This window comes from Saccostrea cucullata, unplaced genomic scaffold (genome assembly GCF_032062105.1).
Source record: "Saccostrea cucullata isolate Sc308-1 unplaced genomic scaffold, CSIRO_AGI_Scuc_v1 ctg2882, whole genome shotgun sequence".
Taxonomy (NCBI): Eukaryota; Metazoa; Mollusca; class Bivalvia; order Ostreida; family Ostreidae; genus Saccostrea; species Saccostrea cuccullata.
This window is the reverse complement of record NW_026937616.1, coordinates 760-16556: the sequence shown is the minus strand read 5'-3', so window position 1 is coordinate 16556 and position 15797 is coordinate 760. Positions and strand designations below refer to the sequence as shown.

The 15797-nt window shown below is 36.0% G+C and overlaps 1 protein-coding gene across 1 annotated transcript; it reads right to left on the bottom strand.

Annotated features, from left to right (window-relative positions):
- Positions 1-379: 379 nt before the first annotated feature.
- Positions 380-3799, bottom strand: LOC134248497 (uncharacterized). Its single transcript, XM_062730891.1, has one exon. The coding sequence runs from the start codon at positions 3797-3799 to the stop codon at positions 380-382; it is 3420 nt and encodes a 1139-aa protein (XP_062586875.1).
- Between the last annotated feature and the right edge of the window lie 11998 nt (positions 3800-15797).

Sequence of the window (15797 nt, the reverse complement as noted above, 5' to 3'; positions counted from 1 at the left end):
TTGCTGAGCAGGATACCGTCCAGGATCCTCCGCGCCATTCCGATCATTCGCTCCCACACGCCTCCGAAATGGGAGGCATGTGGTGGGTTGAAGACCCAAACGCAGCCATTTTCTGCTAGGAAGTTCTTGATGGAGGTGTCTTCTGTCACAATGTTCTTCATGCCCAACTCTTTGACTCCACCGACAAAGTTGGTGCCACGATCTGATCTGAAGATCTTTACTGGTCCTCGAATGGCGATAAAGCGCCTCATTGCGTTGATAAAGCTTGACGTGCTGAGTTCCTCTGAGATTTCAATGTGGACAGCCCCGCTGGTTATACACGTGAAAAGTACAGCCCATCTTTTCTGCGTTACATGACTTCCTCTGGTTTTGCGTGCGGTTATGCTCCAAGGACGAATACATCTACTCCGACGTAGGTAAAGGGGGGTCCAGGACTTAAACGGTCTTCAGGAAGTTCGGCCATTTTAGGAGAGCAGAATGTACCACGCAATCTTTTGCAGATGACACATTTCCCCAGAAGACTGTTGATTAACCTCTTTGCTCCCACAATCCAGAATCCCATGCTGTGAAGTTTCCCTCCTGTGAGGCGTCGACCTTGATGAAAGACCTGTTCATGACAATATAGAGCTAACAATGTGGCTAAATGACTTCCTTTCGGTATCAATATAGGACAAGTTTCAATCTGACGAAGTGATTTGGTTCCACACCTCAACCTTCCTCCAACTCGTAGAAGTCCTCTGGAGTCTAAAAACGGTGACAATCCCAAGATAGCGTTTCCTTTCTTAATTTCTCTCCCCTCCATAAGGCTCTCAACTTCCTCCGGAAAGTATTCTCTCTGAACTGCCTTCATAATGAATTCTTCAGCTCTTTTGTATGCTTCAGCACTCTTCGGGACTGAACAATGGTGCCATCCCACACAGCTACTAGACTTGTTAAAGGAGTGAGCAAGGTGCTGCAGTCGCGCAATAGCTCTGACTAGTCCGATCCAAGAGGAGAAATTCTTAAATCTCTCGCACCAGGAGTGGTATACTTCATCCTTGCATGTGGTATGCAAGGTCTTCACAATGGGCCTCACTTCTTTATCTTGTTCCACATCCACCAATGGGAATCTGTCAGTGGGATTTCCTGGTTCACTGGGATTACACTTTTCCTCTTTCATGTTCCTAAGGAAATGGGGTCCACATAACCATCTGCTCTCTTGAAGGTCGCAGGGTTTGATTGACCTGGTGGCAATGTCGGCCGGGTTTTGATCTGTAGGACAATATTCCCACTCATGCGAAGATGTCGCCTGACGTATTCTTTCTACTCTATTTCCCACATATATGTAGAATCGTCTGCGTTCGTTGTTGATGTATCCAAGTACGACCTTGCTATCTGAATACAAGGTTGTGGCGGCTATTTCAACATCTAGGTTGTTCAAAATTGTGCTTTTCAGTTGAGATGCCAACACAGCTGCACACAATTCCAGACGTGGAATCGTGTGTCCATGTACGGGTGCCACCTTTGCCTTTGCCTGGACAAATCCTACATGAGGGGTGCCGTCTGTCTGGTAAGTCTTCATGTAGGCCACTGCACCAATTGCCTTTTGTGACGCATCGGCAAATATGTGTAGTTCTCTTCGCAAGACCTCTGCACTATTGATGTAAGCGTAAGCCCTTGGTATTGTTATGTCCTCTAACGCTGGCAATGACTCTCGCCACTCACACCATAGAGAGTACTGGTCCTCAGGGAGTGGGTCATCCCAGTCTAATTTCTCGGCCATCAAGTCGCGTAATATCTTTTTACCTTTCACTATAACAGGTGCGAGGAATCCAATAGGGTCGTAAAGGCTATTAATAGTTGCAAGTACTCCCCTTTTTGTATAAGGGTGAAGAGTACGCGAGACTTGAAATGTAAACATGTCTGTAGACAAATTCCAGCTCACACCAAGGGTCCGTTGAAGGGGTGTTTCATCTAAATCTAGGTTCAGATCCTTGAGTTCTTTGGCTAAGTCATTGTTTGGAAATGCCGCGCATACCTTCGGATCATTGGAAGCCAATTTATGCAACCTGATATTCCCTTCCTCCATAAGAATTTTCTGCGTTTTCGCGACTATGTTGACTGCTTCTTCAACTGTATCTACGGATATGAGGCTGTCATCAACGTAAAAGTTTTTACACACAAATTGTCTGACATCCTCATCGGCATTTCTTACAGTTCTGCGAAGTCCCAAAGTAGCTACTGCTGGGGACGCACTATTCCCAAAGACATGTCTCTTCATTCTGTACTCTGTAAGTTCTTTCTCTACATCGTCTTTGTGCCAAAAGAATCGTAAAAAGTTTCGGTGACATGCTGGAACTGAGAAGCGGTAAAACATCTGTTCTACGTCTGCTGTCACTGCTACCTGGAACTGTCGAAACCTTAACAAGATTCCAAGAAGGCTGTTTACCAAGTCTGGTCCGGTCAAGAGAACACTGTTGAGACTGAGTCCTTGAATCTGTGCAGATGAATCAAACACGCATCTGACGCTTCCTTTCTTGGGATGATAAACTGCAAAAAGAGGCAAGTACCAATGTTCCTCCTCTGGGGAAGAAAGTGGTGGCGCAATCTCAGCGTGACCATTATCAAGGAGTTTGCTCATGAATTCCATGACATGCCGTTTTTTGTCAGGATCCTTCTGAAGTCCTCTAGTAAGTAGGTTTGCTCTGTGAAGTGCATGATTTCTATTGCTCGGAAGGAGCTGTCTGTTCTCTCTAAACGGAAGCGGTGCTGACCAACATCCTTCAGAATCTCTTTCAAAACCTTGCTCCATGATATCGTTGAACTTCTTATCCTCTATGGAGAGGCCAGGTGAGTCGTCATGCTTCGTCTTAGCGAATATGTCGGCTTTCTTAAGTTGAAATGAATTTTTGCAAGTTTCCATGAGAGACATACGCCCATTTGTCCTAGTATATGTCTTACACACTGACAAAGATTCCTGAGAATGTGAAGCCCCGTAGCATACCTCACCGATCACTACCCACCCTAGGTGCAGTCTTTGAGCAAATGGGGAGTCGGAGTCTCCCAGTCTTTGGTCCAGAATGTGGTGGGCAGGCAGCAAATCTCTGCCAACCAGCAATGTTATCTCTGCGTCCTGATCTAAAGGGGGTATTTCCTCTTCTATGTCTCTCATGTGTCTGTAAGATCTCGCGACCTCTGGTGTTGGAATCTCGTCCCGGTTATTTGGGATATAGTTGCATTCCATCAATGGTGGAAGACGAAGACTAGATTTTCCATCCAAAGATGAGATAACGAATCCTGCCGATCTCCGTCCAGTTTGAGTAGACTGCCCGGAACATGAGGTAAGTTCGTATTGGATGTCTGGACCATCCACACCAAAGAAGTTGAAGAAATCACTGTTTGCTAAAGACCGATTGCTCTGTTCGTCAATTATCGCATACGTTCGTAGCACCTTGTCTGGGTTATTTCCGTGGCGTATGTTGACCAAGAGAGTCTTAGCACAGGATTTGCTAGTTTTATGTACGTTTCCGCAAATTTGTGTACATACAGTCTTCACCTGGCTGTCGGTTTCAGTGTCACTTGCGCGTCTCCCAACATGCAGGGCAGTGGCATGTCCTGGCTCCTTGCAGATATTACACTTGATTGTTTTCTGACAGTCTTTGGCTAGATGTTTCTCTTCACAGCATTTAAAACAAATTCCCTTTGATCTAAGGAATTCTCTTCTCTCTTGAACGGTTTTCTTCTGGAAGGCACGACAAGAGTTCAATGAATGGCCAGTCTCATGTAAGGGGCACAGTTGTGTGTACTCTGTCTTGTCCATGGGCCTCGAAGCATTCGTGTCAGTTTTCCTTGTGGCGACAGATGAAGTACCTGTAGGGTACAGTGGTTTTCATCGATTTCCATCCTGAACAACTTTGGCGTTCTCGATTACATTGTCATAGTAAAAGGATGGGTCATTTTTCATTTGTGCTTTGTCACGGAGAAATTTGCAGAAAACATGGAAGGGTGGAAAAGTCATGTAGTGATTTTCCTTGAAGCTGTTTGCATGCCTGGTCCACTTCTCTTGGATTTGGTAAGGGAGTCTTGACACAATGGGGTTCACTCCACTTGATGAGTCAAAGTATGCGAAAAGCGAAGAGAGGTGTGGAATTTCCTTTGCTGCTTCTATTTCTGACACAATGTCTACGAGGTCGTATAACCGTTTGTTGTCTTTAATACTGAGTTTCGGGAAGGCTGAAAGTTTGTTTTTCAGTGCGGCTTCGATCATCTCAGGTCTACCATACCTGTCCTCCAAGCGTTCCCATAGTCGGGCTAAAGCAACATCAGGATTCACACTGGCGGTCCTTATGCTTTGTGCATATCTCGCTGATTCTGGTCCCAACCACTTATTCAATAGTTCTAATTCTTCCAAGGAATGGATGTTAAGTTCAGTTCACTCACAATGTTTTTAAAACTTGTTTTCCATCCTGTGAAGTATTCTGGGCGGTCGTCAAATTTTGTGAGTCGGCACCACAATAAATCTTTCTTCGCAAGGAACATAGACACTTCATTAATATGTCCATTGCTTGAGTCTTGTTTTGGAACAAATGCTGGCGTCATAGGAGACAGTGTAATGTTGTTTGGTACGACACTTTGTTCCTTTTTCTCTAATCCAGTCTTCAGCTCCGACTGCTGTTGTACGAACTCCTCGACTCGCTCTTGAGCAACCTGCTGAAGGTTTTGGTATTCTTTATCTGTAAAATTCTCATCTGATACTTCATCTAAATAATCTAGACTGTTCATTTCAATCTGTGCCTCCTCCATCTCTCTCTTGCACTGTAGAATTTTAAGGTCATGGTCAAGTACGGCTTTTCGTTTCTCCATCTCAAATTCTTGTTGCAGATATTTTTCCCCCACTTTTGCCGCTTCTAATTTGGCCCGGTGTCTGGCTAGCTCTGAAGCTATGGAGGAAGACCTTCTCCCTGAGGACATGGCTGTAGGTGGACTTATCTGGCTGATGTTTGTCGTTGATTTCTCCATTCAATCAATCACTAGCTCGGCTATGAATTTTTCACTGTGCAATGTTGAATGAGTTTATTGCATCCAAACCCCCGGAGAGGGTGAAAAACTACAAACAAACAATACAAAAATGTAAGCAATATGTTGATATAAAACATACATAATAAAAATATGACTAGAGCGGGTTTCCATAGTTTTGAATTTTTAACAGATTTCAAGGAGGAGCTGTTCTAACGAAATTATTTCCATAAGATAATAAACAGACATCAACATAGTTTATCCCTAGCATGTTTAAAGATGTATTAATAATGGAATAATCAATCAATTGTTGCAATCAAGTTTAACGATTAAAACAAAGACAGGTAAAAAACGCGCCAAGTGCGCCTTGACTCAATATGACAGTTAAAAAATTACACATGACTAGAAAATGAATATTATGCATTGCCTACACATAATAGTAAATGAAAAATCACAAAACTTACTTCATAGGTGACTTTAAATGCAGTAAAATAAGCTGGGTTCTGGAACCCACGAGGTTGGCACTGATGCCTTAGATCGTTTCCGGTATACAATAAAAGTAAGGTAAAAACCAACAAATCCGGAAAGAATAATTCCGGGACACTACACTCCCCTCCTGATTTTACAAAAAATCACCCTAATGAATTAATTCAAAACAAACTTACAATAAAAGTAAGGGGGTGCGTCGATTTACCCAAAAGGACCCAAAAGGAACCCAAAAGGACCCAAAAGGACCCAAAAGGAACCCAAAAGGACCCAAAAGGAACCCAAAAGGACCCAAAAGGACTTTAATTAATATATCATAATACATTGAAAATTAATAATTTGAAGTAAATTACATGAATATTATATTTTACATTTACATAAAAGTTGGCAAAAACATACTTATATTGTTGCAACTGTAACAATAACATTAACTTTTATAGCACATCAAAAACTAAATCTGGTCAGGTATGCTTTGATTTCTTTAAGGTGAAATTAACAAAGTATTAATCTACTTCTCCTGTTTTACCATATCTTACTATATGATATTTAATAAATGAAAAAAGTTTTATTTTATAACATGCTCTAAGCATATGGTATCGGGGATGGATGGGGGGTGGGGGGTGGGGTGGTGGGGAACCTCCCACCCCCACCCCAAACACACACTTTACCCTCAAAAACTAGTTTTAGATTTAATAAAATATGAAAATGTTTATTATATATCCATTTATTATCTTTATTTCAAGTCCTTTTGGGTTGTTCTTAATTTCCTTTTGGGTCCTTTTGGGTTCCTTTTGGGTCCTTTTGGGTTCTTTTGGGTCCTTTTGGGTCCTTTTGGGTAAATCGACGCACCGAAAGTAAGGTAAAAACCAACAAATCCGGAAAGAATAATTCCGGGACACTACATAATGTGTGTGTAATGCAACATTTGTTTTTCCCTATTAAGATGATTTTGAATAAACGTGTAATTTTTTTTCATATCAAATATGTTCCTTTATTGAGATGTGTTTTCCAAAAACTACTATTTGTTTGATTTTCAGTGACATAAAACGATATTTGAATTAATTAGTAATACAACACCGGTATACTTAAGTTGTGTCAGCTTGGGTAATAACAATTTTTTAACTTTACATGCTTATTAAGTCAATCTGCTAATTCTAGTAAAAACATCTAATAATTGGCAGCTTAATTAAAATGTTCATCACTCATCAAGAAGGTTAATTACTGGTGTCAAAGTTCTCTTTTGAATCCCTTTATGCGTAACTATGAGTATGACCAGCTTGATTTAGAAATTCTTTTTTTTTTAACAATAACAAATATATTTACTTGACTGTATTAAAGATAGAAAACAAAAGATCTAAGATACATCTCATGCATTTATATAAAGACATGTACTACCAAACTTTGTTTCAAAAATATATTCATGATATTTAAAAAAAAAAAAGAATAAAAACATTCCATTTTCCTTGAACATCAAACAAAATAAAATTAATGAATAAAACTTTATGTAATATAAAGTAATCATAAGTAGTAACGATAACTTGAAGGAAAAGTAATCAGATGTACATGTACTTGATAACTTTAAAAAATGTCTGTAATCAGCTTGGTATTGATAACTTTTAAAATCCAAAGTAATTGTAATTTAATCGATTACTTTTGAAGTATAAAAACCATCCCTGATGTAGATTCAAGTATGCACAAATCATGACCCCCCGGGGTAGGGTGGGGCTACATTGGGCGATCAAATTTTTACATCGGATTGTACAGGAAAAATCTCATGAACATGAAAGCCATGGTTGGTCATATTTACATGTTTATGGAAGCATCCTCAGGTTGCTTAGATTCTAATTTGTTTGAAACCTGACCCTTCCCTGGGGATGGGTTGGCGTTACGTAGGACTATATAGGAAAAGTTTCTAAGGTATTCAATCTGTAATAGGAACAAATTCAATATAATTGAATACATAACAGAAATCTAAGCATTGAATACTCAGTTTAATTAGACATTATTCCCATTTAATACTATTAGTACAGTACCGACCAGACCCAACCTGACACAAAGCAGTCCCAGAGCAGTCCCGGGGACTGCTTTCTGGGACTGCTAAAGCAGTCCCGCAGCGGTCCCAGAGCAGTCCCACAGCAGTCCCAGAGCGGCCCCAGAAAGCAGTCCCAGCAGTCCCAGAAAGCAGTCCCAGTGGGCGGGGTTTATTAATTAAATGGGCGGGGCTAACTCAGAAATGAGATTTCCAATAAACAATGGAACTATAAAAGGCAGCTTAATTTTTGTTGAGCAGTATGCCAGGTATCCTTACAATGCGAAGGTCGTTTACATGTAGGAGCAGTACCCGCATAGATTTGAATCAATTTGAAATAATATTTATTGAAGGAAGAAAGCTTACACACCTACATAAATGAATTACACTGAACATGAATATTTAATCACAATTATCTTGGGGTTTTTTTGTGATTGATACAGGCTCCTATATTTATTTTCTATACAGAAAATTAAAATTGAATTAAGTTAATATATTTCACCAGAATTAGTTTTAAATAGATCTAATCATAATAGATCATGGCCGATTTCATTACTATCGGGATACTCTAAAGGCATTTTTTTTAAAGTACTAGGGCTTTTGAAAAATTCGTTGCTAATTTTGCCAAGTAATATTTTTAAGTATTGATTATTCTTTACTGACATGTTAATTTAAAAATTATTGTTTTATTTGTAAATTGTATGAGTGACCAGTATAAAATCCTAAGATTATGTTCAACATTAATTAATCTTGAAAGAAATTTATACACATTTCATTTATCTTTTTTTTTTTTTTGCATTACATTTTTTACATAGATTGAAATTAGGGTCATTGTTAATTGAGCAGCATGTTCAATGATGTGTAACACTGGTACGCGTACCCAAATAACATGCATGATTGATTTTCTGCCCAAAGGTGATTGAAACCGCAGGTGTTTATACCATTTTATTCATACACATTATCGGCCAGCTGGTAAACAAAAGCAAAATAAAAAAGAAATAAATCACAATTACCAGTATTTTCAACTGTTTATTTATTTATTTTTAAATTTACTCTTTTAATAACATATTTATAAGTTAAAAACTAATTCATCTGTAAATTCCCGTATAATTCTTCACATTGCTTATGTTACGGAAGAATGATGGCATAATTTTATTTCATGTCATAAAATAAATTGTTAGATTTTTATTTGAGAGTTGCCAAATGCAAATTTTGAGTATTTAATTTTAGATTTGATAAGAAAATAAATCTACATGTAGATATTTTTTCTCATGAGCCTGAAGTTTTATATATTTTAGAAATAAAAATCTCTTCCTGACTTCCTTATTTAACAACTTTATTTTTAAAAATATTCTAAATTACATTTGTGTAAATATACAGTCCCTAAAACTTTAAATTAACTATAATACATGTAATCTCAAGTTATTAAAGATTATTAGAAATCCTTGCTTATTAAACAGTTTAAACTCCTCTCTGCTGCAAATAAACAAAACAATGGGGAGCCTGCAAATTCAGAATACACAAGGGGGCGGAGCTATCTGTCACTCAGAATCTTTGTCACACATGAGTGAACAAAGCAGTCCCAGAGCAGTCCCATAGCGGTCCCAGAGCAGTCCCACAGCGGTTCCAAAGCAGTCCCGGGGACTGCTTTCTGGGACTGCTTTGGTGTCAGGTTGGGTCTGGTCGGTACTGTATGTATAATGGTATGTGTCCTAATTTATGACCTTGAATTTTTGTAAGTTATCTCCACCTTATTATAATTATAAAAATTCAATAAAAAATTTGAGATGGTTAAAAACCTGTTTCCAATTATCATTCTTTTTTTAATGATCAATGCATCTTTACACGTGCACGGCAGTGTTTATAGATTTTCAAATTATTTGAATTTTTTTTTTTGGAAAAAAAAACCCCGCTTTTTCCGCATAGACTCCAATGCAATCTTTGTTAATCAACAACTGCTTAATTACTGAATTTTTTTTTTTTAGCTTTCTCGCGGGCCATCCTTTTCCACTATACAATACTTGAATATAATGTCAGAGTATTATGTACTGGACAGACATACAAGGGTAGAGAATTTAGTCCTATTAGGGATGGAAATCCTTAAAATCTTCTAGAACCTAAAAGAACATATTTATATTGAAGTAATCCTCAGGTAGATTCAAGTTTGTTCAAATTATGTCCCCAGGTGGTGGGGTGGAGCCACAATAGACGATAAAAATTTAGCACTGGAATTTATAGGAACAACCCTAAAAATCCTCTCAAGAACATCAAAACTATGATTTTTCATATTTATGTGAAAGCATTCACACAGGTAGTATAGATTCAAGTTTGTTCAAAATAATGTAACAGTAAATACGAAATTTTGTCAAATTACATTTACAGCTTATTTAGATTATTTATTTAGGCTTAGCCACCGTATTGATCATGAAGTGGTACTTCAATCAATGCCATGATGGTCTAACAGCTGATAAAGTGGAAGAGGTAACAAATATCTACATTGCATGAGGAATGCCAAACCATAATAATTTAAGATCGTTAAAACAATTCTTTTTAACTATGCCATTGTCGGCACTGGGAGACTAATATTAGCTAATAATTACTTAATATAAATTGCTTATTATATGGTTTAAATTTTGCTGTTTATTAATAATTATCCTTAGGATTACCATATATGAGAGAGTTATGCCCTACTTATCAGCCACAAAGGACTCTAAGATCATCGTCTGACAAGTGGAAAGTAATAGTAAAGAAATCATTAAACAAATATGGTGCAAGAACCATAAGCACATTAGGCGCACAACTGTGGAACGGCCTGCCTTTAGAACTACAAGAGCTTGAAGCACATGGAGCATTCCGCAAGAACCTAAAAACACTCTTGTTCAAGCGTGAATATAACCTATGAATGTAAAATTCCAGCATAACATCTAGGACTCCACGTGTAACCTCTCGTAAACTCAACTTCAGTACCTCCCTGTATACATAACAGTTTTTATTTTCATTTTATTTTGCCTTCTCTACGTTAACAAATTTCATCTTACTACCATGTTTTATATAAGGTCCTTCTTTGTTTTATCGATTATTTACTTTCCATAACATATTGTTATTAAATGTAAACAAAACCATTGTACAGCGCATAGAAACTGTATGTGATTTTGCGCTTTATAAATTAATAAAATAATAATAAAAAAAAAAATAATAAAAAGTGATTAATATTAAAGTCTTATAAAAATGTAAAGAAAGGATAAGAAGACATTTTTTTTAATGTTGATGAAAATAAAACACATTATTGGTAAATTATTATAATTCTACATTGTTATTAACTTATATGATTAAAATCTTCATAAAACTATTGTCACAACAAAAATTAACAAGTGTAGTAGTCAGTCATATTGTAAAAAGAAATTAAAATGAAATCATAGCAAAATATTTAGAAAAAATATTTCATTTTTAATATCTTGACCAATCTCAGTCAAAATCTAAGTGATCAAAAGCAAAATTATCAAAGTAAAATAAGATAGCAATTTATTGCCTTGTTTATGTAAATTAGCTACTAAGAATTTCATTTGGTTGTCAAGTTCAATAACCCACTTTACACACAATTTTATTTCAACATTTTTTTTTTGGTAAAGATCTTTGAAATAAAATAATGATGATACATACTTCCTCAATTTTAATTTGCACCATAATTTAGCACTGGTGAAATTTAAAAAAAGGAATAACAAATTTGGTTTCAAAAGAGGTGTAAAATTAGAATTCTGTGAGCCAATGCTCATTAGTAATATAAAAATGCAATTTTCCAATTCTGAATAATTTAGCATAACATTGTGATTTTGGTGATTAAATGAAAAACAATAATGATAGTCAAATGTAAATAGCTAACATCATTTTTGTGGTTTTTCGTCTTGTTTTGAAACAGATATATTTATTTCATATTTACCTATATAAGTTGTTTAACATTTTTGGTTTAAAAAATGTCAAAAACAGTGCTGTGACAGGCATTCAGGAGGCCATCTTTAGCGATGTGTCGATTCCATGGTAACGGCAGTCCCAATATTTTTTTTTGCTTAATTTAGGACAAGGGTGTTGTATAAGTAATAATTATGAAATTTGATCAAAATTAGTGACATCACCTTTCCAACGACTATTCAGAAATTTTCGTTTTTATACAGAATAGCTCTTAAATCATAAGAATATTTTTGTTTGAGTAAAAATGTTTTGAATTTCTTTAGACGGCTATTTCTTCTGTTTTCATCTTTGACAATGGTACTAACACGTCTTGCCATCATGAAATTAATGTGTATGTTACGTTTAACATGTGAAGGTTGGCAGGAATTAAATACAAGATATTGGTGGAAATGTGTTTTTGTAGCATAAATCTGTTATGATCTTATGACCCTCCTTAACTATAAGGATATCCAAAAAGGGTAGTTCTGATCCGCTCTTTTTGACCGTAAATTTAATAGTTAATAGTAATTTAATAATAATAAATCTAAATATCGCTTCCAGTAAAAGCGTTTGTATTAGGCACACTGATTTCCAAATACTCAGTGTGTTTCATTGATCATTTTTTCCTTCTAAAAAACTGAGAACTAGGTGGTGTAGGTTGGGGCAATTTTCGTGCCCATCGCTGTTCCATTTATTTGAAGAAAATTCCTCACGTCAAAATCAAGATGATTATTCTCTAAAACTATTTGTTTTCCTTCCAGGATAAACTCTTTGGAAAATATTTCATTAATTTGACTGTAATATTTGCCGATTCAAAATGCGATTGCTTCCAGTCCAAGTGTATGCGGTATGTTGGTATAGAGGCTCGTTACATCAAAGCTAACAATCCCAGTTAGTTTAACTGTATCTTGAATGTGGCAATGAAAATCCAAATCATCTCTTACATAACTTGTTACAAGTTGGCATAGAGGATTTAGAAGTATATCCAACAAGTCACTGCTTCTGTGTGTGTGGTGCTTGCAGGGCCATCTACAATTGGTCTAAGTTTTAAATCTGTTGATCGAGGTAATTTTATATTTAATGAGTTTTTACCTTCATGTCTGCCTTGTATTTCTTTGGATTTGTTGATCTTTGGTAAACCATAAAAGTTACTAGTTTTAATTTTACAATTTGTGAAATAATCCACTTCTTCTGTGGTTAAATTATCCGCAAATGTAGTTGTAAAGAACAAGGTATGTTACCGGCCGAAATTGGCTCCTTATTTGATGTAAAAAATCAGAACAGTGGTAAAATTGGGATAGTTTGTAGCTAAGAACTTAAAATGATGCTTACTTTAAACTAGCACTGATTTGGATTCAATGCTTACATGGAAGACCCTAGAGGGTGTAAAAGTAGAATACTAGTATTTTTCCGAATTTTCTAAATTCTGGTGGAATTTCATATTTTCTCTTCAGAAAACATATAGCACAAGCTTACCTATCTGAGATTTTTACACATAAACTGCATCAGATACTAGCGTATAAAAAATATTAATTTGGTAGATAGGCAAGCTTGTGTTCTATGTTTTCCGAGACAAAATGTGTCGTAAAATCGATGGAAATTGCATAAAAATGAAAAAAAAAATTCTGATCTATCTCTGTCCTATGTGTATTTCAAAACTTAACACCAATACTCAATTTGTGACAGGGATGACAACAGGGTTTTAATGACAAATGTGAGCAGTGAATTACATGTATGTATATAAATGATCAACCGCCTCTAATATGAATATAAAGACAGTGTCCATGTTTTGCAATGGGAAACCCAAAATATGTGTAGGATGAAAAAGTAATATAAGGTGCACAACGGCAATATGATATTAAAGATTCTATGAATATTTCGTTCAGTGGTGTAAGAAGAGTTGCGGATATGAGATGGGTATACCTAAAGCGTAACAAACAGACGGAAATCCCGATTAACCCCCCCCCACGCTTTTCAAGCAGGGGGTATAAAAAGGACTAATGTAGGCAGGCAAGCATTATGGCCCCTGCATTTTTTAGCTATTCAATGTCTCTGAATGTCTTTCTCAAGATTTTTGCAACTCAAAAAATCTGAAACAGTTGTCTGTATTTGAACTCCCCTGAGTGCTTTCAGTACTTTGATTTCTTTTGAAAATGAAAATATTTACATTCCCAATGTCTTTGTAAATTTATAAATAGTGAGTGTACTTTATTTTTACATAAATGTACTGGTTCATTGATAGGCGTGATTAAGAAAAATCCCTTTCGGGGCGGGACAAATAGAGACAGAAGCGGGGCTTAGATCTAGCTTATGGATTGGCGGAATCAAGAGCATTTAAGTATAAGAATAAATGTCAGATTTGTTTGCTTTCATGACAATGATCAATCGATCGACTTGCGTGATTATTTTATGCATAATCGGCGTTTATGCGAATTATTACGCAAGGCACTCGATTGATCACATCATAAAACCAAAATATTAGACAGTTATTTCTTAAAAGAAGACGTGGAATTCACAGATTTTGATCAATACAACATTGTAAATAATAAAACTAAAAAATTGGGAACATCGCGTAGAACGCGGAGGCTTGGGTATTCTAGAGGTGGGTTGAGGTGCCTAGGAATATCATGTATTTCCTGTTAACCGTGTGTACCTTTTGCGAGCTCAATGTAATTTGATCAAGTAGACAGGGTTCTTAAATTCCCTAGTCAATTTCAGAAAAGGAGAAAGGTCTAACAATTAGTATAAAATACGTCAGTCAAAATGATAGATTATATACACTGAACCAAACTTCTAAGTGTTCACTTCACATTTTTGAAGTTTTAAAGAACAAATGCAAACAATAAATAATTTCTTTAATTCTTGGTTAATGATGCATATTTAAGTTCAATTTGCGTAAATTTCATGTAAGTATCTCGTCAGAATTTTAAGCAAAGTGTCAAGGAAATGATGTACCCTCAAAATGAAAATTCGCACAAAATAATCTCGATGGAGTAAGACCCACTACTCGCTCTATTACTTCAAGACAATCTTTATTGTTGGATACCATGAACCCCTGAATAGGAGATTGACCCATCTGCTGCCACACCTACATGTACTGCAAACTAGATCTTTCCAAACCATTGAAATTGTGAGGAAAAGGGGGGGGGGGGCTTTGACATTTCTTTTAAAATCCCAAATGTGTTCAATGGGATTCAGATCCGGGAATTTGACAGTGTATCGTCACACAAGTACCTTTTGGTCAATATCCTTGGGTGTTTAGCACGTAAGTGCGCCACTTTAAGGATAAGTCAGACTGCTTGAGCTGATAAAAGACTGCCACGAGCACCGATTTCTTATCATTTTTGTACGATTGAAATGGTTTGTTTCCATGTTTCTAAGATTTTTTCAGGACACTTGAACACTCTCTTTATCTGGTATAACGCAAAATTTTCTCCCAAGATGAATATTAAGGTCACTTCCGATGTGGTTAAATTTTGTCAAAAACTTTCAAATTGTGATAAATTGGTGGTGAAAAAATGAGCACAGCCTATACAAAAATGTGTTTAAATGGGTTTTTGATATTGTTTGATAATTCTTAAAAGTAATATCAAGTACAATTAAGCACTAAAATTAAAATGAGTAAAACGTGGCGCAAAGATGGTCCAGATATCAATTTTCCAACGGCTCTCCCCTCTACATCAATGGTTATTTTGCCAATGTTTTGTGTTTTTTTGTGAAACCAGTTTTTAAAATTTGATAATGATCACAAAAAGATGCTTATCACACAAAACACGTGCTGCAAAGTACAGATTTATTGTTTTTAAGCTTCGTCACGGAACATTGGTTTTCATCGGTGATATTGAATTTTCTTTCTACAATTGCTGAGAAGACTCATTTGTTGTAATAGTGTGAAAATATCATACCATTCTATAAGATAGTTTTTAAATAAATGCATTTATTAAAGTGAACACTTAGAAGTTTTGTTAAGTGTATGTGCTACAAGGTCATAACATCCGTAGAATTTAAGAATTGCTCACTTTAATTAAACGGTGTTATTAAATTTCACTTTTAAATAAATATTTCAATAGTGGTTGAAAGTGCATTTCAATAACAAACATAGGTTGTAACCACTATTTCAATAATTTTCACGATCGATATAAAGTTTTCGATAGTGATTGAAATAATTATTATAAAAGTGATTTAAATTATTATATTGAAGGTTGCTGATAATTAACCCAATTCTTTAACCACATTGCAAGACTTATTGAAATAACTTAACTATCAAAAATATAAGGATTAATTGTTCTTTATGTTCTCCAGCATTTGTAATTCATATACATGTATTGAGTTTACTTCTCAG